The sequence below is a fragment of the Anser cygnoides genome, chromosome 1 (genome assembly GCF_040182565.1).
Source record: "Anser cygnoides isolate HZ-2024a breed goose chromosome 1, Taihu_goose_T2T_genome, whole genome shotgun sequence".
Taxonomy (NCBI): Eukaryota; Metazoa; Chordata; class Aves; order Anseriformes; family Anatidae; genus Anser; species Anser cygnoides.
This window is the reverse complement of record NC_089873.1, coordinates 190,378,563-190,403,743: the sequence shown is the minus strand read 5'-3', so window position 1 is coordinate 190,403,743 and position 25,181 is coordinate 190,378,563. Positions and strand designations below refer to the sequence as shown.

The 25,181-nt window shown below is 55.5% G+C and overlaps 2 protein-coding genes across 2 annotated transcripts; one reads left to right on the top strand and one right to left on the bottom strand.

Annotated features, from left to right (window-relative positions):
- Positions 1-3,169: 3,169 nt before the first annotated feature.
- Positions 3,170-9,139, top strand: PDX1 (pancreatic and duodenal homeobox 1). Its single transcript, XM_048072759.2, has 2 exons — positions 3,170-4,047; positions 6,435-9,139. The coding sequence occupies exons 1-2, from the start codon at positions 3,648-3,650 to the stop codon at positions 6,821-6,823; spliced, it is 789 nt and encodes a 262-aa protein (XP_047928716.1). The 5' UTR covers positions 3,170-3,647; the 3' UTR covers positions 6,824-9,139.
- An 11,561-nt stretch (positions 9,140-20,700) lies between these two features.
- CDX2 (caudal type homeobox 2) lies at positions 20,701-24,952 on the bottom strand. Its single transcript, XM_048072752.2, has 3 exons — positions 24,295-24,952; positions 21,893-22,038; positions 20,701-21,296 (listed from the first exon to the last, which is right to left on the bottom strand). Exons 1-3 carry the CDS (start codon positions 24,788-24,790, stop codon positions 21,129-21,131), a joined length of 810 nt encoding a protein of 269 aa, XP_047928709.1. The 5' UTR covers positions 24,791-24,952; the 3' UTR covers positions 20,701-21,128.
- Between the last annotated feature and the right edge of the window lie 229 nt (positions 24,953-25,181).

The window sequence follows — 25,181 nt, the reverse complement described above, 5'->3', positions numbered from 1 at the left end:
GTGTTGCTGCCGTCTTCCTTTGACTAATGCTACATACTCATGGATTCACTTTAGTTTAATATCTTGAAATAACGAGCTTGTGATAAGGGTCGACCTTCTAGGTAGATCCCCACAGCAACTTTACTGGGAGCATGGAGTACTCCAAAAAAGCTACCTCTGATAGTGAAGGTCCATTAGAAGAAACAACCTGGACCTACCAGGGCTGTTCTCAGCATGAACTTCAACCATGTTATTCATTGTGGGACCATGCTCGTGGATCACAACACAGAGCTGAAAGAGCGAGCATCCTATCTCCTTGGGAGACGCTGGATGAGCTGAACGTGGCAGCCACAGACATCCTCAAGATCTTTGGGAGCTCCTGTGGCCTGTAAAATCTTCCCAAAATGGGTAAAACCCAGGACCTCCAGCAGACTGGAGCACACATCCAGACAGGCATTAAGGTAGATCCAACTCCTTGTAATTTGTTCTAGTGTGAGATGTCTCCCTTACTTTTGCTTTTGCTTTTGCTTTTTTCAATGGTTAGACACTGAACACTATTGTGCATTTATCAGTTGGAATAAATATATCACGTGTATCAGCTGTCTTTTCTTTACATAGGTCCCTAGAGACTGAGGATGGCCACTTCTCTCTACAACTACCTGAAAGGAAGGTATGGGGAGCCGGGGGTTGGCCTCTTCTCACAGGTAACTAGTGATAGGACTAGAGGGAACAGCCTCAAGTTGCGCCAGGAGAGTTTTAGGTTGGAAATGAGGAGACATTTCTTTTCAGAAAGAGCAGTCAGGCATTGGGACGGGTTGCCCAGGGAGGTGGTGGAGTCACCGTCCCTGGGGGTGTTCAAGGAAAGGTTGGACATGGTGCTTGGGGACATGGTTTAGTGGGTGACATTGGTGGTAGGGGGATGGTTGGACCAGATGATCTTGGAGGCTTTGTCCAACATTAATTATTCTCTGATTCTCCTCAGGCTTGGAGAGTAAGGGCAGGGCAACCTCCCATCTGGGATCTGCAGGAGTTCCCTGAGCTCACCATTCAAAGTACTCAAGTGCCACTGGCCTCACAGTGGCCATATATTAGCTACAGTGTCAGCACTGCACCTTTTGAGTTCTTGCACCATGCCTACCCATCTTGAGGCCCTTCCAGTGGGAGAATTAAAGCCCACACAGCTGAGAAAATCGCTGGAGCAGAATATGCTGGGAACTTGGGAAAATAGCTGGGTGCTGTATTACGTGTGTGCTCCCTGCTGGGATTGCCCTAAGCGTTGTGTGGGAGCACTGTTCAGGGAGAGGGCATGGGGTACCTGAGCTGGTTTTGGGATGAGCAGGACTGGTTCCATCAGTCCTGCCTGCACCCTCCATCACCATTTCCCACACCAGGTGGGCTCTGGGGAGTGCTTCTCCTGGGGAATCTCAGCTTTAGAGGGGCTCTCTGGTGACAGTGACAGTGTGCCAAGAGGTGGAGGCAGGCACCGGTGACCCCTGGGCTTAGCCCTGGGCTCTGGACGGGTTCAGGTCACCACTCAGTGGCTGCTGAACTCTGTCACCCCCAGCCCCAGCATGGGTCCCCCACACCGGGAGGGCCAGAGGGGCCCTTTTCCTGCACTGCAGCTCGCCGCCTTGTTGTTAGCACGGCAAAGCGTGCCCTTATCGCCTGCTCACGCAGGCAGAATGAAAGAGAATTAGCTCTAAATTATACGAAATTCATTTGCTTTGGAGGGGGAAATGTTTGCTCTATTTAGAAATGTTCGTTATAGAGAGAGGACCGCATTAAGACACCGGGTAATGGTCCTCCCTGGCGATGAATCAATTTGCTCTGGTTTTTATGGCCGCCTGTTTGTTTGTCCGCACCGGTTCCCCGTGGAAAAACCGAGGCTGTAAATGCTCCGGGGAACAGCACAGAGCTGGGCTCCCAATGGGGCTGGGGCCGTGCCCCCACAGGCAGGGGCTGGATGAACCCCACTGGCAGTACAGAGCCCTGGGGGGCTCCAAACCCGCAGCTTCCAGCCCAGGGGAAAGGAATGGAGGTGTGGGCATGGAAGAAGTCTCCGATGGGATCGGAGGACACCTGTGGCTTCCAGCAGCCCTAGGGGAGCATACAGGGCTGTGAGACCCGGGCAGGGCCCGTACCCCAGCCCGGCATGCCAGGGGATGGAGAGGGAGGGCTCCCGGCGGGGGCAGCCGGAGGAGCAGCGATGCCTATCAGTAATTCCCGCTAATAAAATACTTTTTCACTATCCGCACTATAATTGGTTTACAGCCTTTTTTGTTTATTTATCCATAAGAGCTGCTGTTAAATGGCTTGGGAAAGCAATTGCTTAATGGCTCAATATTGAATCAAAGGCTCACTGTGCTTTCCGAGAGATGGGGGGCCCGAATGGATTCATAGCGGAAACTCATTTTCCGTGTAATGGACTGGGAAGCTTTTATGATCCCTCGGAAGCCGACGACTGAGCCAGGTACCGAGGCGCCTCCTTCCTTGCTTGCCCGGGGATGCGTGGTCCCAACCGGGCCGAGCCGAGCCGAGCCGAGCCGAGCCGAGCCGGGCCCTACACGGGGCGGCCGCTGCGCGCCCCGACGGCTGTGGCCGGAGCCCGGAGCCAAGGGCCCGGAGCTGCGGGAAAGGGCGGCGAGAGGAGGAGGAGAAGAAGAGGAGGAGGAGGAGAGGAGGAGGAGGAGGAGAACAGGAGGAGGAGAGGAGGAGGAGGACCGAGCAAAGGAGGAAGCGTGCCTGCCCCTGAGCCGGCGAGAGCGGCCGGCGGGCCGAGCGCAGGGAGGCAGGGAACTGATCTTTGTCCCTTTGGGTAGCTCTCCGCCTCCTCATAGCCTCGTCACCAAGTCAACCGGCAGCGGCTCGGAGCAGATTATCTCCGAGGGTCAACACTTTGCAGCCCAAGCCGCGGGGAAGGCTCCCAAATTTACCCCTTCGGCAAACAATCCGCCGCCTATCGCTCGCCCTGGCGATAGCGTTGTGGTCCCCGACGGCCGCATCCCCCCCTGGGCAAGGGGTCGGTGGGCAAAAAGCCGCTCCTGGCCTCCTGGGCCCCCCCCAAATACGTGGGGTCCCCCCGAGGAAGACCCCAAGCACCCTGCCTGCCCTCGGGCACCCGTTCCCACCGCCGCATCCGTGCCCGAGCTGCCCCCGCAGCCCAAATCCGCCCCGACGCCAAAGCCCCCATCCTTCCTCCCCCCGAAAATAAAATAAAAATAAAAAGGTTTTGATCTGCTGGGGGGGGGGGGGCTCAGGGATGAGCAAGCGGGGCTGGGAAAGGACAGCGTGAATTTTGGGGCCGCCCCTCCCGGAGCGCCCCGCACGTCGGGGCGCTCCCCGACCCCCTCGCCGCCCCCTGCCCCGACGGGGGGGGAGGGGTGCTCCTCGCACGGGGGTACGGAGGGAGCGGAGGGGGTCCGGGGGACAGGGTCGAGGGTGGGGGGAAGGTCTATAGGGCCGGGGCCACCCCGGGTGGCCTCTTATGGGTCCCGCCCCGCCCAGGAGGGCTGCGGGAGGGCTCACGTGGGGGGAACGGCGCCTATGGGGAGCCGGGCAGGGCGGCGGGGCCCGACGGGGCGGCGAGCTGTCAAAGAGGCATCCCGGGGCCGGCAGCGGGAGCAGCCCGATGTGTCCCTAGCTGCGAGACCCCCCCCCCAACCCCTGCCATGAACGCCGAGGAGCAGTATTACGCCTCGGCGCAGCTCTACAAGGAGCCGTGCGCCTTCCAGAGGGGCCAGGCGCAGGATTACAACGCCAGCCCCCCCGCCTGCCTCTACATGGGCAGGCAGCAGCAAACGCCGTACCCCGGCCCTTTAGGGGCGCTGGAGCAGGGCAGCCCGCCGGATATTTCCCCCTACGAGGTGCCTCCCATCACAGAAGATGCCGGGGTCTCCCACCTGCACCATCACCACCACCACCACCATCACCATCTTCCTCCCCCCCACCAGGACGCGCTGCCTTTCGCCGACGGGGCGGACGCGGGGGCGATGGAGGAGCCCCGGGTGCAGGTGCCCTTCGCCTGGATGAAGTCCACCAAGTCGCACGCCTGGAAGGGACAGTGGGCAGGTAAGCCCCGCCGCCAACCTCCCCCCCCCCCCCCCATTCTGTTCCCCCCTCGGCGGGCAGAAAACCTTCCCAAAATCAGCCGTGACCCCTCCATGCCCCCCCCCCCCCCCCCTCCTCCCGGGGGTCCCCTCCGCCGTCGGGTGGAAAGCCGGGGGTGGGAGCCGGCAGCGCGCAGCCCACGGGGGCCAAAACCCCACGAGCATCATTTGGGGGGGGGGTGCCCGAGCCCCACGCAAAATTTCACGAATTATTTGCCCCCGATAAACTCAAGGTGGCCGAGGTGGGGAAAGCCACCCGGGCTTCCCAATGTTCCCAGGGCTCCCCGGTGTCCCCAGGGCTCCTCGGTGTCCCCAAGGCTCCCTGCTGTCCCCTGGGTTCGTCCCAGCGCCCTATATCCCCCCCCCCCCGCCGCCTGCCCGCGGGTTTTTACCCGTAATTGCGCCTTTACAACCTAAAACCGAGGGCAGGGGAAACAATGCACAAACGAGGCAGAGGTGCCAGCGAGGGGAAGAAACTCTATCTAGGCAGAAAGTTCCGCTGCGGAACAATATTTCTGTCTCTCCCTGCACAATGTTATCGTGTCCTGCGCCTTTGTCACGCCTATAGGGCAAATATTATATTAATGGCTTTGTTCAAATAGACAGTTGAAAAAGGGACCGGGGTATTGAAATCACCGTGAAACAGTCTGGGAAGTGCCCGGGACACGGCGAGGGGGAGAGGGGACAGGCTGCGGTGCCCGGTGGCCGAGAGGAGAGCTTGTAGGGCTGAATGAATCGAGGGGGGCGGGGGTATAAAGAAAGAAAGAAAATGATAAAGCCGAACTTTCAAAATATCCCTGATTTTTTTCCTCTCCTCTCTACAAAAAAAAAAATCTCAGCAAAACGAAACTTGCCCCACGGAAGTCGCAAACTGCCCTGTTCCCTCCTTGGGGAGGACAAGGAGGGGGACACAGGCAGGGCTGTGCCGCAGCAGGGCATGGGATGAGAACACCCGCACCCTATAAACCCTATAAACCCTATAAACCTTCAGTTTTCATAGACAAGCGTGGGATTTACGCGGCCGTGGGTCTGAGGGGGGGTTGAACTGATTTTACCATGGGGGTTGGGGGTGGTGAGGGGAGGGGGAAAGGCCCAAAAGCTCCCGGGGGGGCTTTGGCCGAGCCCAGCCCGGTGCCTGCCGCCGTGCCCGACCCGCGGGGCCGCCAGCCCCGTCCCGGCAGCTGGCAGCACAGCCACGGTGCCGACTCTGAAGGGCCACACACAGGCCCTCTTACATACGTGAAAACGTCTATTTTTACAGTTTTTCATATTATTTATATAGCTGTATTTTCCTACATATGGCCCATGGGAATATAAAGGCGAGCGGGGTAAAGCCGAGTGGGAAAAGCCCCGTGCTGCTTGAACCCGGCTGTTCACATCTCCTGTGAGCCCCGCAGACTGCCCCAGGAGTGTCCCCAGCAGGCCTCCAAGCTCTGGTGACAGTGGCAGTGGCGTTTCCACGCGGACCCCGGCCCCCTCTTGCTGCCCACGCCGCCGTCGCCACCCCGGCCCAGCGGCATGGCGATGTCGCGGGCACGGCGATGTCGCCGTTGTCGCAGTTTCCGGGAACGAGAAATCAAAGGGCTCGGCCGACCTGGCCACAAGGACGGGTGGCAGCCCCGGGTCCCCAGGGCTGTGGTCCCCGCACCGAGCCGCGGCTCCCCGACGGCCGCCAAGGGGCCGGGACTGCCCCGGGGGGAAATCCCGGGGCACCCACAGCAGCCCTGACCCCCCGTCCCGTGCCCTTTCCTTCTTTTCCTTATTTTTCCTTTTTGTTTTTCATTATTTTTCCTTTTTTTTCATTATTTTTCCTTTTTTTCCCATTATTTTTCCTTTCCTTTTTTTTTTTTTTTTTTAAATTACGATTTATTTTGGTCGCTTGTGCTCGGCGCGCAAAACCCCCATTTACTTATAATTATTTTTTTAATATATAGTTTAGCTTCTGTTTTAAATCACACCCGACATATTGCGGGTAGGCGCGCAACAACCCCATTTTGTTGTTCTTTATTTGGATCTTTTTTTTTCTCTTTTCTTTTCTTTTAAATCATATCTAACATAAATCATACCGGACATATTACCGGAGCTCTTCGGCGGGAGCTGATTTTTTTATACTTTTTAAAATCTATTTTTTATTTTATTTTTATATATATATTTTCTGGGGGGCTCCTTCGCCTCTCCCCGGCCCCGAGGGACGCCGTTTCCCTGCAAATTTCCCCCAAATTTTTCTCCCATAAAACCACAGCCTCCGTGCGCGCCTCGGCCAACGCAGCCCCCGGGGGTGCTCCCGCAGCCGTGGCGGTGTCCCCCCCCCGACGGGGCGGCCGGGGCTGACTGTCCCCATCTCTCCAGGGGGATCCTACGTGGTGGAGCCGGAGGAGAACAAGCGGACGAGGACGGCGTACACCCGGGCGCAGCTGCTGGAGCTGGAGAAGGAGTTTCTCTTCAACAAGTACATCTCCAGGCCGCGGCGGGTGGAGCTCGCCGTCATGTTGAACTTGACGGAGAGGCACATCAAGATCTGGTTCCAGAACCGGCGGATGAAGTGGAAGAAGGAAGAGGATAAAAAGCGAGGGGCGGCCAGCACCAACGACCCCGAGCAAGACTGTGTGGTGTCCTCCGGCGAGCTGCAGGGCAAAGAGGAGCTGCAGCCGTGCCCCCCCGGGAATATGCCCTCGGGGGCTTCCAGGGACCTGCTGGCCCCCAGCCTGCCCCCCCGAAGGCAGCAGGACTCTCGGTGAGCCGGGGAAGCGGCTGGCACCGGGGGACAGAGCCGAGGGGGCTGGCGGCCGGCCCCCCACCGCCGCCACCGTGCCGTCACCCGCCTTCCCCCGGGGAAACTGGGTGCCTGCCCCCCCCGAAACTGCCGTCCTGAGAAAATCGAGAAAACGAAAGGCGTGCGGCTGCAGCGAGGAGAGGCTCGGTGCGCTCTGCAGGGCCGCGACGGAGGCGCGCCGCGTCCCCCCCCGTCGGGGGGCGGCTTCCCCCGGGGAAGGCGGATCTGGGACCGACGGCGACCCCGGGAGCACGGAGCAGTGGGGACAGCGAAGGAGAAGAGGTTGGAGGCTGCCCCTGCCAGGTTTAGGACCGCCGTGCCCGCGGGTGCGGAGAGGGGGGCGGCGGGGCGCGGAGCCGGGCGAAGAGGTGCGGAGCCTCCCCGGGCCAACCCCGCCGCTTCGAGAGGCTCCGGGACATCGCTTCCAGGGAGAAGTCCAGCAGGAGACCGGACTAGTGGTCATTTCTTTGGAAATCTGCTTTGTTTCGTTTTCTTTGGAGTTTGGAAAGAAAAAAAAAAAAAGGAAGAAAAAAAGAAGACGGGGAAAAAAAAAAGACGGGGGAAAAAAGAAAAAGATGGGGAAAAAAAGAAAAAGACGGGGAAAAAAATAAGCCCTCTCGTCCTGCGGGCAGGACTGACGCCCCCGATGCCCCATTTCGGGTGCCCGGCCCCGCTCCGTGCTGCCGCGGGCACCGTCGGGGCGCGCAGGGCTGCGCTGCCCGCCCGGGGCGTCGGTGCGGAAACCGGGCAGCTGCCAGCCGGGCTCGGGAAGTGCCCCGGGCTGGTCCCGGTGATGTTCTCCTTCGGAGGAAAAGCCCCTTCCCTTCTTCATCCTCCTCGCTCGCATGAACCCAGCCTCGGGGAGAAGATGCCTCCCGGCTGCACGACTCCTCCGTCTCCCTGCTCGTTGCGCCCAGATTTTCTCCCCAGCCGCTGCGAAAAATTCAGTGAATTTAATCGAAATTAAAACCTCACACCCAAGCTGGAAACGAAAAAGAAAAAACCGGGTGCGGAGCTCTGAGCTCTCCCCGGCAGCAGGCACCGGGAGGCGCGGCGAGACCCCCGCAGCATCCCCGGGGTCCGGCCCCGGGAGGGCCCTGGGGAGGAAGAGGAGGAGGAGGAGGAGGAGGAAGAGGAGGAGGAGGTGAGGAGGAGGTGAGGAAGAGGTGAGGTGGCCGGTCCCAACAGTCCTGATGAGATGTTCCCAGTCCCGCGGCGGAAAGCAAGGGGGAGAAGAAGCAGCGTGCCACATTTTTTTTTTAATTATTATTATTTCATTTTTTTCTCCCCGTCTTGCATAAAACGCTTAACAATAAGGAAAGGTGGAGACTGGAGCTGAAGGTGTAATTCTTTTGCTTTTCTTTCCTTTTGGGGCATTAATGTGTGTGTGCAAACAGGGACGTTCCTGGTCGTTTTTTCCCTGCACGTTGCATGAGCGATTTTTCGCCCAAGCGTGTGTCCTTCTTCACCTAAACGCAGCCAATGAGTGAGAACTTTGCTAATGATTATACGAGCAAAATTCAAATAAAGCCCTTCTGCTTAAGAAACTAAGCCACCTTATTAATTAAAGTAACATTTCCCAAAATTTGGGGACCGTGAAATCATTCTAAGCCTCAGCATTTCTCGGCACCATTTACTCTTTGCAGCAGCCCGTCACTGGAAGCGCTCCGCGGAACAATTTCCACGTCCCTTTCACAACATCTGCCACTGAAATTGCAACTGGGGAGCCACTGCAAAAATAGATCTAGCTGCAAAAAGGGAAATCTATGACACAAAATGCCATGATTTACTGCTGAGACCCTTACAGTGCATTTCACTGGGCAAACAGCAGAAATTTTGCCTGCTTTTTCTCTAGTATGAGGCGTTCAGTTTCGTTTTTTTTTTGTTCACTGCTGTACTAATGGAGAATTTGCTGAATTGTTACGAATTTGCTGATATGATTTTGACAGCGAGGTCAAGGTATTTTCACGTGTGAAAGTAGAATCAGCCCTGCATGATTTAGTTTTAACGAATAAAGTCTTTTTCGTTAGAGAATTGGCAGAGCTGACAGGTTTAGCACTTTTTTTTTCCCCCCCTATTCATCTTTCTTACAACTGCACCGATGGAAAAAATAGATTTAGCTGCATCAAGAGAGCCCTGGGACCTTGCAGAGGTAAATGCTGCAGGTAACCTGGTGGAAGGCAGGGCTGGCATGCGGGCTTACAGGGCTGCTACAGCTCTTGTGCCGCGCCATCTCACCAAAATCAGGTGTCCAGACATACCCACTTTTCCCGAGGAAACGCTCCCCTGCCTTTGAAACTGTAATAATGCACATTTAATCATCTTTAACCCTGTGGATCAGGTTTTCACGAGGGATATTTACTTCCCTCTCCTGTCTCTGACCAGGGCTGATGGCACACAGCTACGACAAGCCTGGGGGCTGCCACCACTCGGCTCCTTGCCTTCTGCAGGGCCACATCCAGCAGCCCCCGCTGTGTGTCTGCAGCTCTGTATGAATAATGATGCCCATAAATCAATGCTGAAAGCGGTGATTTAACCGAAGGTGTGAAAGTTTTTCCACTGAAGCCTGCTGCCTCCCATGCTGCGGTTGCTGCTGCCGCCATGGGCGTTGTGGAGGGGAGATGTTGCAGGCTGGGAGAGGAAACATTGCTCAGGAAGGCGGCGGTGCCTTGAAGCATGACCACAGAAGGGACGCCAGCCCTAAAATCACCACCGGAGCCAGGCTGGAGGGCTGGGTGATGTCCCTTGCAGTCTGGCCTTCGTAAGGGGCAGGGCTGGCTGGGAGCTCAGCATTGTGCTGCAGGGCTAACCTGGCTGCTCGCCCCGGGAGCAGGAATGTCATGGGGCTCCCAGCACTCCTGGCACCTTGTATCATTCTTATGGGAGGTTTTGGGGACGTGCAGGTAAGCCCCCCATACACACATGTACATACACACACGGACTTCCCATACCCCCTGGCTCAGAACAGCAGCTCCTTCCCTGCTTCCTCCTACCCTGGGGCTAAGAACAACCAGATCTAAAGGATATTTCTGCACCACCAAGACTACGTCTGTTTTAATGTCTAGGGAGGACATCAAAAGTGAAAATGGAGTCTCCCATGTTAGAAATAGTGAACATTATCCACTTCCATTTATCCACAGCTGCCTCATTGCCCCTCTTGTTGGTTCCTGCACCCCATAAAGCACCCCATAAAGATGTGCACCTCTCCAGTGCCTATACACTCAGTGGTGTCTTAGCTATGAGCACAAGGAATGGGGAAGCAAAGTGAAAAGCACATGGAGCCAAGGCTTTTCCCAGGCTCTGCCTTTCCCTACGTCCTTTCCGACACCACTTACTGACCCAACACTCAGCTCCTCTGTTCCCTGGTCCATCCGGGATCTCAGCACTCACTGGGATGGGTGAAGCACTGGAGAGATGAGCTGTGCTCCTCTGTCCCCAGGTGCCTGAGGGATGAGTCAGGGCTGGCCAGCCTCTATCATGGAGTAGCAAACCCAAACACGTGGCTCTTCTACTATTTGGTCTTGCTGCCTATTGTCTGGGCTTGCTCTAGGAGCCCTCTACTCCAGCAGCAGTGCTGGAGGGAGGAGAGGTTGCTGCTGTGCTGCTGCCAACTGGGATGCCCTTAGGTGGGACCTCACCTTCGCAGGAGCCTTCCTCTCTGGCTCCATTCACCAGGACCCACTGGGCACAAGTTAGGCAGATGCCTTGGCAAACAGATGTATTAATCACAGATGGCCCAAAAATATATTGGGAGAAAAGAAACTTGAGAGAGGAGTGTGAGCAGCATGAACCAGTCCAAAGTAGAGACACCTGAAGAGCATCTCATGTGGAGAGCACTGCCAAAGAGGCTTCTGGGCTTTATTTCATGACAGAGATGGACTGGGCATGATAATCTGGTGCTGGTGGCAGCCTCAGGTCCTCTGTGTCCTTCCCGTTACATGATGGCTTGTGTCTCTTGCAGGGCTAAACTTAGGAGCTTTAGTGGGGAGAAGAGTTTCTGCTGCGAGCAGCTGGCAGCGTGCTGGTATTCCTTCTGAGCAGGGGTGGTAGTGTCATAAATGTAAGTGCGCTTGGTTTGGACAATCCCCAAGGACCTCAAAGCACCAATGCATGTAGAAATTAGTGTCTTCACTGGCAGAAGAAGCCAGAAGCGGGAAAGGATCTCCCTTCAGAGAGAGCTGAGGGCACCAGGGCCCTGCCAGGAGATCAGGCTGCCCCACGGCCGGCACTGAGCTAGGGCAGGGACACCAGCTCCCAGCCCGAGCAGAGCCCTGTGTTTGAACACCACTTCCCAGGGCCCAAACCCTTCTCCAGGGAAAAGCAAACAGCTACCTGCCGGGAGCCTCGGCTGGGCGCGGCGGCGTGGGGCTCCGGAGTCATGTTCCCAAAGCAGCCCCTCCTGGCGGGGACCTGCGCTCGCCTGGGACAAGTGGTGGGCGAGCAGCAACCTCGCACCCCAGCTTTTAAATACCCTTCAACACAGCCACTCAAGTCCCTCTGGTTTGAAATCGTGCCTTTTCTTCCCCGCAGAGCTCCCAGCAGCGAGGGCTGGTCTGACATCTGCTTTGCCCTCTCTCCTCTCCCGCTGCTAACCCCTGCTGGTGAGTCAGTATTTGGCTAAGGGTGAGACTGCGTGAGGTGACATTGCTCCAGATAAGCTGGCACACTAGCAAGCTCTGATTTTCTCGTGCGCTGCATGGGCTGGATTTTTTATCCCAAGAATGGAAATTGCCAAGCAGTGGGGTTGGGGGAGGACCCCCTCTGTTCTCGTGCCGTGGACATGGGGAAGGCAGTATATTTCCCTTCTCCTTGTCTCCCAAGAAGGCAAAGGACAAGATTTTGAGGGATGCAAATTGGGGATGTGGGCAAGAGCAGCTCCCACAGAGCCCCAAAAGGAGCAGGTGGAGAGGGTGGACCTATAAGGATCAGGAAGGTGGCAGCTGAAAGCAGGAGGGGTCAGAGGAGAGGCAAGCGGAGGTGGAAGTTGATGGTTGTGGGGGAGAAACCAGAGAGAGGCATTTACCAAGAAAAGTGAAGAAAAATGTAAGTGATGTTGTGCCACGACCTCTGCAGCTACAGGATGACGATGCCAATGAGCTCATTAGCAGGGAACACGGCTCTGCTTTTGGGGAACAAGTCACCGTACAGACACAAGGTGCTCTGTGTGTTTTCCTTAGCTGCTAACCGCAGCATGTACCTTTCATACTGAGGCTTAATTCCCCCGTGTGATGCACTGGAGGTTGCTCCCCCATCTCCACAGCCTTCCCAATCCAAGCATTAAGGGAAATATTGGGATTCCAGCAGAGATTCCCATTTTGGGTCTCTACGGGCTGGCATTGAGCCCTTATTTGATGCACGGCTTGTTCCAACTGCCCCTGCTCAGGTCAGATCAGGTACACACAACCCAGTTTACCCTGGGCTCTAAATAAAGATAGTTTTGGCAAAAAGTCTCCTAGAGCTAGCTGCCTCACCGTGCCTGGGAAAAATCACTGCAATGGGTTCGGAAGCAGGCGCTGGAGATTATCAGGAAAGCTGCAGCGATGCGGGAGATAAAAAACTATTCGGGGTGGCAGATTTATGTCTGGCTCCAGCACAGCACCGCTTGCTCCCAGGGCTGCTTTTATTCCATCCTCTCGGGCTGGCCCTGAGACGTGAGGTGAGGCACACACCAGTGAGATCTGTAGGATATCCTCCTCCCAGAGGACTCCCAGCCATCAGGTGCCAGGGGACCAGGAGCAGCAACAACTCTTTGGAAAATCCTTGTGGGCATCCACCCAATAGTTCCTTCTCCAAGTGCAGCCTCTAGAGGTGCCAGGGCTTCATTCCTCGCTGATTATACATCTGCAGACACTGGGGAGCAGGGGGAGAAAGGGAAGGGAAGGGAAGGGAAGGGAAGGGAAGGGAAGGGAAGGGAAGGGAAGGGAAGGGAAGGGAAGGGAAGGGAAGGGAAGGGAAGGGAAGGGAAGGGAAGGGAAGGGAAGGGAAGGGAAGGGAAGGGAAGGGAAGGGAAGGGAAGGGAAGGGAAGGGAAGGGAAGGGAAGGGAAGGGAAGGGAAGGGAAGGGAAGGGAAGGGAAGGGAAGGGAAGGGAAGGGAAGGGAAGGGAAGGGAAGGGAAGGGAAGCAGGAGCCGCTCAGCTTCCCGCAGCGCCGCTGCCACCTGCCGGCCGCACCCGTCCCCGCAGCCCCGCGCCCAGCCGGGAGTCGCCGCGCCGCCAGCCGGCACCAGGCGTCCTGCACGGGACGCTTTTTCTTTTTCTTTTTCTTTTTCTTTTTCTTTTTCTTTTTCTTTTTCTTTTTCTTTTTCTTTTTCTTTTTCTTTTTCTTTTTCTTTTTCTTTTTCTTTTTCTTTTTCTTTTTCTTTTTCTTTTTCTTTTTCTTTTTCTTTTTCTTTTTCTTTTTCTTTTTCTTTTTCTTTTTCTTTTTCTTTTTCTTTTTCTTTTTCTTTTTCTTTTTCTTTTTCTTTTTCTTTTTCTTTTTCTTTTTCTTTTTCTTTTTCTTTTTCTTTTTCTTTTTCTTTTTCTTTTTCTTTTTCTTTTCTTTTTCTTTTTTTTTCTTTTTCTTTTTCTTTTTCTTTTTCTTTTTCTTTTTCTTTTTCTTTTTCTTTTTCTTTTTCTTTTTCTTTTTCTTTTTCTTTTTCTTTTTCTTTTTCTTTCTTCTTCTCCTTCTCCTTCTCCTTCTCCTTCTCCTTCTCCTTCTCCTTCTCCTTCTCCTTCTCCTTCTTCTTCTTCTTCTTCTTCTTCTTCTTCTTCTTCTTCTTCTTCTTCTTCTTCTTTTCATTTTTGATTTTTCTCTTCTTCTGTTTTTCCTTTCCCCTTGTCCCCCTTTTTCCTTTTTCCTTTTTCATTTTTTCTTTTCCTCTTTCCCTTTTCCTTTTCCTTTTTTAAATTTTTTCTTTTTTTCCCTTATTTTCTTTTTTTTTTTTCTCTTTTCCTTTTCTCTTTTCCCTTTTCCTTTTTCATTCTCAGATGCCCTTGACTTTAACCCAGAATTTCTCCACAGGGTAGTTACAGAGGGGCAGTGCCTCTGCAGAGAGTGAAGTGAAGGGGCAGGCAAAAGGCAAAGGGCTGGGTGTTGCAGTCAGTGAGCAGAAGGTATTTTTGCTCAGCAGATGTGCTGGGGGAATAGGGACCATGGCTGGATTGTGCTGCAGACTGAGAATGCAACCCCAGATGTAACCCCAGACCTTTCCAATACTAAAAACACGTGTTCCTGGAGCCCTTCCCAGCCCTGCAGCACAGCCCTGCTGAAATGAGAGCAGATTTGGCTGTGAAGGAATGGGCAGCAATTCCCTTTTGCAAGGTGAAGGCTCAGGTTGCTCCTGGCCAGCGTGCCAGCAGGTTGGAGCTGGCGGATGGGTGCTGGCAGCTGTCCTCCTCCCAGGCATCTAGCCTGCCACCTGCACAGACTCAGTTCTCGGGAGCTTCCTAGCAATAGCAGCAGAAATCAGAGAATCACAGGATGATTTGGGTTGGAAAGGACCTTAAAGACCACCCGTGGCACCACCTGCCTTCCTGCTAAGGAACTAACAGAAAGGAGGAGATCTCCTGGGACATTTCTCCAGGTGTGTTCACATCTCCAGATATTTAAGACTTCTTGGAAAAAAAAACAAGGAGGAGGGTCTTTCCTGAGCTGGCTTATGAATTCAATGCCACTTATAAATCTAGGAGTACATCTATACCAGTGAGTAGAGAAAGGCTCCAATCACTCCTGAGCATTGGGGCCACCAAAAGGCCCATGTGCAGAGGACTTTTCTGTTATCACCCAGAGCAGGTTGACCCAACCCATGTTGTGGGAACAGCCCCTTGCTTGCACGAACACTCAAACCGTGCCCAGGAGTTCCTTGGACAAGAAATAGCTGGCCCAAGCCAAGGCTGGCTGTGGACCATGCAGCAGTTTGTTAGTCCAGCTGATTGAGTCGCAGTGCCCAGGTACTTTTTGATTTATTAGGCTGGATGTAGGAACCCAGCCTTGTGTGCTTCTCTGGCATATCAAGCGGACATCTGCCGTCTGAGCTGGATGCCTCCAAAAAATCCCCGATGGAGAGGAGATGCCACCACGCTAGCCAGGCTTTGTGAGCCCAGCACTCATCCTGGCCCCTGGTGCAGCAGATTGCTGGAGCAGGGATCAGCTGGGATCTGCTCCAGATCCTTCACAGCAGGGCCCACTGAGTTTAAGGGTACTGCCAGGGGAACCGAGCACGTGCTGCTCTGGGAGGAAGCAGGGTTTCACGTCTTTCATAAAGCTATGTACACAAAGCGTGGTGTTCTCAAAGGGAAGGTACACCAAGCAAGATCAAACATCAGGAACGTTTCTAGAAACATTTTAAAACCCGATAAAAACATGCTGCTGATTCCTCCGGCGTGAATCACCGGTTTGTGCTGACGTGCTCCTAGCAGCTCGGGGCAGTCCTTGTGTTTCCCCGGGGCTGGGAGGAAGGGACCCAAGGGCCGAGCAGGCTGGGTGGCCGGGTAAGGGGGTGACACAAAGTGACAGAGCTGGAAAGGCACAGAGCTGGTCTTCTGTGTGCTTTCCTGTGGGCTCTGCAAGCTGCAGCGGTGCATTTACTTACTTCCATCTCAGCAGGGTCTCCTTTTGCTCTGGACCCCAGAGCAGATCACAGACAGGTCTGGGCTTCCCTCCGACACCTCATGGGGTGCCCCTGCTGCCTGCTTTGTCCGGGGCTGGGCTGCAATGTACACCTTGATGAGGGATGTCCACCAGCAAGGAGATAACATTGGGCATGTTTTACCAGCAGAGACCATGCTTTTGAGGATGGAAACCACATTTGGAGCCACAATGGGAATTTGGCAAGAGAGTGACTGAGAATAAAGCAGCAGGTCTGGAGCAGCACAGTGGTTTTGTAGTTACGTAGTTGCTGGGAACAGAAGAGGGGGTCGTGTCTTTAAACTGAAGTCCTGGAGGAAGGAATACGCTTCTGATAAGAGAAAATCGGTTTTTCTTCTGAGTCACTGCATTCCCGGGAATAGTTGTGCAACATGTTTTTAGAGTCCCTTTTTCAGCTAACTGTGGTTACCTGTACACGTATAGATGCATATAAGCACATCAATGAGAATCACAGATCTAGAAAATTAACATTATTGCCACAGAAAAAAATTATACCAAATTTACTGTAACCAGAAGAAGAGTGGATTGAGTTTTCTTCTACTATTGAAGTTTATTATATAGCAGCAAATTTTAATTTTAAACTAGAATCAAATTCCTTGTCATATCTGATAGGAGGTGATGTTCACCAAGAACTAATGCAAGTTCTGTCTCATATTCACTAGCTGTACAGATTTCCCTAGATTAGGTGAGGGCTGGAATTTCTTTAAAACATAACTGAAAGCTTGAGTTACCTTTAGAGACAGCTCAATAGTTAAGAGCTCATACGAATACCACTGTTCATACCACTTCTGACACCCTCTGTGACAGGGACTGGCTCATTTTCAAACTGAAGAAAAGGAAGAAAAAATTACGGTTTTGCTGCCTCTTGATTCCTCCTTGATATGGGAACGCAGATCCCTTCAGAGGCCACGGAGCACTCTGGTGTCCACGTCTTGCCCATCTTCCACTTGAGATTCATAAATGCAGGACTTCAACCTTGCAAATCCTGAGCCCCGTGGTGGAGACAGCTGAATCACAGCCCTAGCTCACAAGTTTGAGTTTTGCAGCAGGACCTTTTTTGAGGCTTCGTGGAGAAGCAGCCCTTGTGGAAAGCCACCAGTGGCCTTTCTGGTTTCACTCAGAGAGGCAGGGAAGCAGGCAAGTCTTTTGGCCCAGAGAGATTTTTCCATTTGAATGGTCAGCCCACGTCAAGGAAAGGTTAGACCACGAGAAAACTTAATTTTTTTCAGGGCTGAAAGCTTGCCTTGTTCACCTGAGGAGGAAGGGAAGTCCTGCGGCAGGAGCATCCTCCCCAAAGAATGCCAGAGATAAGGCAGCTTTTCTCTCACAAAGCTCTTTGGTCCTGTCAAAGGTATCTGAGGGACAGGCTGGGACTTCTTGGAAGCCAACAAGACTTGTCAGGGGAACAGGATCTGACTCAAAAGCAAAACTACACAAGCTTGCGACAGCTGCCAAAAAATACCTGGATGACTAAGGGGACAAGAATGCCTGGAGCAGGACGGGTCCGCGTGCTCGGCTTTTATCCCTCTGCAGCAAGATTTGCTCTTGCAGGGCTTTTTTTTGTTCTGGCTTGCTCTGCTCTCTCTGAATAGCACCATAGGAAGAACTTTCCTTCCAACCCTGCCTGTTATATCTGGGTGCAGGAGCACTGGGAAGCGGGGCTTGAGTTGAGATGTTACATTGGGCATGACCTACTTGCAGTACAACTTGAAATAAGCAGTTAGAAGCAGTTCTTTAAGTTCTTAAACAAAGCCAGTGATACACTTTTGTTAATTGGAGGAAGTGAATCAAAGCCTCTGCTCTGGCCAACAGATTAGATATTATGTTTTGACCAGAGGAAGATAGGAACAGGAGGAAAACTATTGCTTGCCACCTTCATAGGATCACAGAATGGTTTGGGATGGAAGGGACCTTAAAGCCCACCCAGTTCCAACCCCCTGCCATGGGCAGGGACACCTCCCACCAGACCAGGTTGCCCAAAGCCCCATCCAGCCTGGCCTTGAGCACCTCCAGGGATGGGGCATCCACAGCTTCTCTGGGCAGCCTGTGCCAGGGCCTCGCCACCCTCTGAGGGAAGACGGTGATCTTGCCAATGGTTAACGGGGCTGGGGCCTGATGTCTGCCACAGATCTGTACTTACACATCCAGGTGGGCATGAAGTGAGAATCTTCTGCGAGTTTTCATCCTCTCTTTGCCCATACTGGTGATGCTTTTAAAGCACCTGCATGGGGATGCACTGGGCATCGTCCCCAATGGATGACAATTTAATTTAGAAATACAGATCTGGAAAGGGATTCCTGGTCTCCGAATCCAGTCTCCTGGCAACAAACTGTTTATTTTAGTGAATAGCTCAAATTTTTTCTGTTGCTTTGCAAGGGAGTGCCTGTCCCCTTCCTTCAAGGAAGGTCAGCTTCATCTCCAAAAGAGCCAAAAGCTGAGAAAGGGATGGGGGACATCATGGCAGCTGAGACATTAACTAAAAGAAACAGCCTGTGTTCACTCAGCAGCAGCAAGAGGGACTGTCCCCAGAGCTTCCTGGCACTTCTCCACAGCAGCCTTCACCCACAGCTCCTGGCCAAGGCCAGCCTCCACGGGCTGCAAGTGCACCTCCTGCCCTCTGCTCCCTTGAGCCACCCTCCCCATGCCCCTTCACACCCCGGTGGCCTTATTTTGTCCCTGAGCTGCTGCACACCCGGGCGTGCCTTCGCCTGACCCCTGTTCTGCTGCCTTCCCTTACCCTTCATGAGCTGTTTGCTCCTGGAAGGCCTCCAGCACCGCCTCACTGGCACCAGTTCAACTTTTGCTTTCGGCTCGGACCACTCAAAACTTCGGCACACGGCTCCAGGCCCCAGTGGGATCCAGGGTTTCTGGGGCTGGTTCCTTGTTGCTGACTTCAGGGATTTTTTATTTTTAATTTTTTCCTTTCTATAAAGCTCACTGACTTCAGCTAGCAGGCTGAGGGACATAACATGGTTGGCATAGGGGTGTCACCAAAACCAGCTCACCACTCCCAAATCCCATTCAGCATCATAGTCCGGCCACTGGAGTGCTCCACATCCCTGTAAATATCACCCCAAATAAAGAAGTTATCCAGTTTTTGCCTTTTTACACTCCTTTATGGTGCATAGGGAATATAAAGGAAGGCGGAAGGCTGGTGGTTTATTTGTTTGGGGATGGGAGGGGGCAAATGTTTGAAGTTGGGTGTGGATATAATTTGCTCGGTTGGTTCCTCTTTATAGCAAGAAATTTGAGTTCTGCATTGCCGCCAGCAAGAACTTGAGGGGAGCTCAAAAGCAAACGTTCACTAGCAAAGGGGGAAAGAGATCAGTAATGGGGATTGCTTAAAACACACCGGGCTTGTTTTGGTGTGAACAATTTGGAGACATAAGAACTTCATGCACTTTACGAGTTGTTCACCCAAAAGTCCTATAGATAAAAGCTGAAGATCCCGACACTTTCAGCATTGAAGACAAGCAGGAACGTGGTGCTGGAGGGGAACAGAATCTGTCGTGGTGTCTCAGATCTGTCTGGGCAGTCCCGTGCCACCCTCGTGGTGGTGATCCCAGGGCTCTGCCAGCCCCATGCCACCCCAGCTCCAGGGGCATGGGGAAGTGCCAGCCAAACCCTGCCAAGCAACACCTATCACACCCAAAGATCCTTTGTGATTAATTCACTTATTGATGGTCCTTCATAACTCCATGGTCATCTTTTTTTTTTTTTCTTTTTTCTTTTTTTTTTTTTTTTGCGCTGCCATTAATTATTCCTGGAAGCAAATAAAAGGGCCCACCGATATCTCTCCCTCCCTCCCTCCCACCCGCCGCAGCCAGCTTTTCCTTAGGGAGAAAAAACTTGTACTCGTTCTGCAGTGGGACAATGCCGACTTTTGAACCTCTAACCACTAAACAAACAAACCTTGTGCTCCGCTCCACAATCCAAACAGGGTTTATTGACAGGCGTATCGCAGCAACCCGCACCGGCTCAGGCAGCAGCCGGGCCTGGGATCGATGCTGCGGGGGCGGCCCCGGGCACCAGAGGGCATCCTCGAAGGGGGACAGCACCCACCTGGAGACCCTGGGCTCCCCTGGGAGGAAGGAGCAGGGGATGGTGCCTGCAAAACCCTGTGGACTTGACCACACTCCCTGGCACAACCACTCCCTGCACTGGGAGTGCTGCTCCCTGCCTCGGTCTTCCCCCATGCATGGGAGACCAGGTTCAGGTCTTCGTGGCTGCTGCCAGCCTGTGTCCAGCCCCAAAAGCTGCAGAAAAACTCAGCTGTCAGCATTTCCCCATCCTCCCTCAGGCACAGAGAAGAGATACCTGGTCCATGGGGCAAACCGATCCTGCCCGTGCCGTCCTGCAGATCCCGCTGGCACGTGGCTTCGGCTGTCAGCAAGGTGAGAAGAGGAAAAACAAAATGCCCCGAGGAAGGCAAATGGGGTATTTGGAATGGAGTTGGTGAGAAAAACAGAGAGACACAGGGCCATGTGCCGGAGAAGTCAGCAACCTGCAGAAATCACCCCAAAATGTGCCTGGGGCTGGGCGGTGCTCCCATTCCCACCAGGGCGCAGCCCCACATGAGCAGGTCCCACAGCCAGCCTGGGGCACTGGGTGATTTGGCCAAATCAACCAGACCTTTCTCCTTTCGTCTCAAGCTGGGTGAGCCTTTGGCATTTCTATCCTGGTCCCCATCGTTTAAGAAGAAATGGTGAACGGGCACAGCCCATGGGAGGCGAGCTGTGTTGGGCACATGGCTCCTCTGCGGGTTTCTGCTCTCAGTGAGGCTGCGATGAAGGCAAAGCTGGTAAATCCAAGGGCAGTTTTGAAAACTAACTGGAAAAAAAAAAAACTCCAAGTGAGCCAAACAGCACGAGGGGGCGAGAAAAGAGACATAATTTAAATTAAAGGACACTGCAAGCATTGCAAAATGGCACCAGGCACTTTGCGTTAGCTCCGCACACACAGAGAAGGATCCCCCCTCCAGCACGGCTGGACATGATTTGCAGAGACTTCACTCTTCCAATTTCTCTGCACTGCGGCTAATAAGTCTGGCTGGATGACTATCAGCACGGGATTTATGGGCTCTTTTACAAGTGTCTAACATTAAGCAATTCACTTCTGAACGTTTAAACAGCGCCTTATCTTGTCTGCTCTGACCCTTAGGGCAGGATGAACGTTTTGCATATTTATGGTCATGAGAAAAAATAAAATAATAAAATATAAAATAAAAAAAATGTGCTTTAATTTTTTTTCTTCCTGTTAAAATTCATTGTTAGCCCGACAACATTTCGAAAACCTTGCGGATCCCTGAGATTCACGGGGGGCAGGCAGGCAGTGCCCGCGCCCCCCTTTTATCTAACAAACTCCAGGGTAAAAACAATAAAAAAAGAAAACCGAAAACCATAATAACATTAATAATAATAAAGCCACCGCCACGATTCCCCCGGACGACGAGACACGCACACTGTACACTCTGTACACAAGGCCGGCCCCGCGGGGCGGTGTAGTGCATAGGCGGGGGGGGGGCCGCTCCCACCGTGCCACCGAGACCCCCCCCGGCCCCGGCACGGCCCGGCACGGCTCGGCCCGGCCCCGCTGCGGCCGTGCCCTCCAGCAGTCCCTGAGCTGCGGCCCCCCCCCGGCCGCTGTCACTGGGGGGCGGCGGGACCCAGCCCGGCGGCTGCCGCCCCCCCCGTGGGACCCTGCAGAGGGGCGCCGGGGCTGAGCGGCTCCGCACCGCCGGGCTGCGCCTGCTGCAGCTTCTTCTTGTTGATCTTCCTCTCCTTCGCCCGCCGGTTCTGGAACCAGATTTTCACCTGCCGGGGGGAGAGAGGGCAGTCAGGGGGGTGTTGCCTGCGGCTGTCCCCCCCCCCTCCCCCCGGGGATCCGTAATGGGAGAGGCGCCGGGAGCCTCCCTGTTCATCCTGGCATGCGCATCCCTGGTTCCACGCATCCCTGGTTGCGCGCATCCTTGCTCCAAGTATCCCTGCACTGAGCATCCCTGTCCCGGGCATTCCTGCATCCCGATGTGTGCATCACAACCCTGTACATTAAACCCAACACATCCCAACCCTACACATCCCAACCCTACACATCCCAACCCGATACATCTCTACCCTACACATCCCGTCCCTGTGCATCCCAACCCTACACATCCCAACCTTACACATCCCAACCCTATACATCTAGATACTACACATCTCAACTCTACACATCCCGACCCTACCCTACACATCCCGACCCTACACATCCCGACATTACACATCCCGACCCTACACATCCCTGCCCCGCACATCCCTGCCCCGTGCATTCCGTCCCTGCGCATCCCAACCCCACAAATCCCGACCCACGCATCCCTGCCCCACACATCCCGACCCCCCACACCCGACCCCCACATTCTGGAGGCACACACCTGCCTCTCGGACAGCCCCAGGCTGGAGGCCAGCTCCGCTTTCCTCCGGATGGTGATGTAGCGGCTGTAGTGGAACTCCTTCTCCAGCTCCAGCCGCTGGTGGTCGGTGTAGACGACGCGGTACTTGTCTTTCGTTCTGGTTTTAACTGCGGGGAACAAAGCCCGGGTTGGGAAAGCAAAAGCAAAAGCAGCGCGGAGCTGCGCGGCAGCCGCCGCAGGGTGGCTCCCGGAGGGCGCAGGGCGAGCAGGATGAGGCCAGCCCGGCTTCCTGCCCGCCTCTCCCTGCACCGGGCTCCCCTGAGAACAGCAAACAGAGGGGAGAGCAGCAGTTAAACCGTCCCTCAGACCTTGGGCACGTGTTGCAAAAGCTGCGGGAATGTCAGTTGCGACAGCGACATGGGCGCGGGCCCTCCGCCCCCCCCCCCCCCCCCCCCCCCCCCCCCCCCCCCCCCGCGCTCCGGTGCGCTCCCGGTCGTTTTGCTGGGGACAACTTTATTGTGCTCTTTTGGCCACCTTTGGTTTTGCTTTGCCTTCCCCATCGGGGACGGACTTAGGAGGAGAGGGAAAAGAAGAGGGAAAAAAAGGAAAAAGAGGGGGGGAAAAAAAGGGAAAAGGGGGAAAAAAAGGAAAAAATGGGGGAGAAAGGAAAAAAATGGGAAAATGGAAAAAGGAGGGAAAAAGGGGAAAAAAAAAAGGGAAAAGGGGGGGAAAGGGGAAAAGAAAGGAAAGTCCCGCTGAGGGCCCGGCGGCTCGGAGCAGCCCCCGGGCTCCTGCCCGGCTCCGCCGCCCCTCGCCCCGCCGCCGGCGTCGGGCAGGGCCGGAGGGGACTCCGCGGTGCCCCCGGGAGGGCTCCGCGCGGTTGCAGCCCCCCAAAATGAGCAAAACCCAATCCGAAGGCGAATTTCGGCGAGTGGCCGGCGAGTATATGCATGGCTGCATGGAGTGACCTCCTTTCTTGGGCTCGTTTCTGGTTGAGCTGGTTGGAGCCCCGGCCCTTCTCCTCCTTCCCCAGAGATCTGAGGCGCGGGGAGTTTCTGCCCCCTAGGTGCTTAATGGCTGGCAGGCTGACTTTGTTCAGGTAAACTCTCTGCAAACCACAACAAAAGCACCCTGTAAAGATACAAGCCTGATCAGAGAAAACTCCCCAGAGCCAGTGAATAGGGAACACAATCCCAAACAATGCGGGACAAGGAGATCTTATCAAAGACAAAAAAAAAAAACCTTCTCAAAGCCTTAATGACAGCCACATTCTGTTTGAATTACCACTACTGAACAAATGGCGGCAGGCGCTTTCATCCCCCCCCCCCCCCCCCCAGCCTCGCGCATTAACATAAACACTGGCTCCAAAGGCAGAATTTGAATGGAGCCAAGGGACCGGCCACCACCGCGCAGCCCCGACCTGTGGGAACACCACGGGCTGCCCTGGGAAGCGCCACGGGCCCCGGGGGAGCTCCTCCAACACCGCCACCGCCACCCGGAGCCAGCGGCGGGGGCACCGGGGCTTCCCCAGAGCCTCGGTGCCCGGGACCCCCCTCCCCGGGCCGTCGGGGAACCCCCCCCGGAGCTGGGAGAGGGACGCCCAAAGTCTCTTTTTTTTGGGTGCTTTTCGGCCGTATATTTATAAATATAAATAAAAAAGAGACAATGGCAGCGGAAGGTGTACATCAAAGCGGGAGGCATGCATCTCCCCGTGGCAGATGTAAAGGGGGGGGGAGGAATATATAAAAGAGGGGGCCCGGCCGGGCTGCGGGGGGATTAACATCACAAGGGAGAGCGGCGCCGGGAGCGGCCTCCCCCGGCCTCCCCCAGGCAGCCTCGGCCGCCGGGGGAACGGGGAGGGGGGGACACAAGGAGGGGGGGGGGGGGGGGGACGACGCCATCGCACCTCCCGGCCCCATTTCGGGGACCGAGGGCACCCGAAATCCCCGCAGGGGTGGCCCGGCCGCGCTAAGGGTTCCTAAAGGGTTAGGCGGCCAGTGAGTCAGAAACAAATGCGGAGCGACACCGGCCGATGATTTATACGCCTGTAATTGGTTATAAAAATCTTTTAAGTGGCTATAAGTGGACGAGCGGAGCGGAGGAGGGAGGAAGAGCGGAGCGTTGCCCTCGGGATGCCGCCCGGGCTCGCTCCCGGAGCTCCGCGACCCCCCGACGGGGCGCACGGGGAGCCCTCGGGGCTCTGCCGCTGCCCTCCGCCGCGGGCCGCGTACCGGGGAGCGCGGGGCGGCTGTCAGCAGCGCTTTTCCCCCCCGGTGGCCAGCAAGAAAACGCCGCCGAGGAGCAGCTCCGGAGCGGGTTTGTGCCGAGGTCCCCCCTCCCCGGGCCCCCCGACGGGCGCGGAGCCCCCCCCGTCCCCCGACGGGGCCCCCCTTTCCGCGGCTCCCCGCCGGCTCCCCGCTTACCCTGGCTGCTGAGGGGGGGCTGCGCCGGTTTCCTCATCCACTCGCAGAGCCCTCGGCGCTGCCCCCCGGGGGACAGCGGCTCCGGGGCGGCCCCGGCGGCGGCGGCGGCGGCGTTGAGGGGCTGCATGACCCCGGCGGAGCAGTGGGGCGAGGGGCCGGCGTGGTGGTGGGCGTGCGGGTGGTGGTGGTGGTATTCGGCGGGGCTGTAGGCCATGGCCGCGGCCGGGGAGCCCCCGTTGAGGCCGTGGACGGTTCCGGCGGCCGGCGGCGCCCCTTGCCCGTAGGCTCCCCAGTCGTCGCGGAGAGGAGCGGCGTAGGGAGCCGGCCAGGCCGTGCCGGGGGACTGGGAGCTGTCGAGGTTCACATGGTAGCCCCCGTAGTCCGCGTACTGGGGGGCGCCCACGAAGTTCTGCGCCGCCAGGTTGAGCCCCCCCGAGTGGCGCACGGGGCCGGGGTACATGGGCCCGTCCTTGTCCAGGAGGTAGCTCACGTACATGCTGGCGGGACCCCGGCGGCGGCTCTCCGCATGCTGCTGGGGCTCTCGGAGCTGCTGGGGCCCGGGGCCGGGCTCCCCCGGGGCGGGGAGGGGGCAGGCGGAGGGGCCGCGGCCCCGCTCTGCCTCGGCGCCGAGCGCTGCTCGCTGCCGGGGCCGGTCCGAAGCCGATGGCCGGCAGCACTTACATGATTAACGATTGTTTACAAGGCCCTATTAGTAATGGCCCAGACACACCAAAGGCAGGTGACGTGGAGAGGCGCTGGGTATATAGCTACTACCCCTAAAAGACGATTTGCATTTAAAAAGATAAGGAGAGGGCAGCGACCTGATCACAGCTAAATATTCAAGCCTTTATTGTTTAAGAGCTTCCTCCTTCCATTGCAACCTGGTG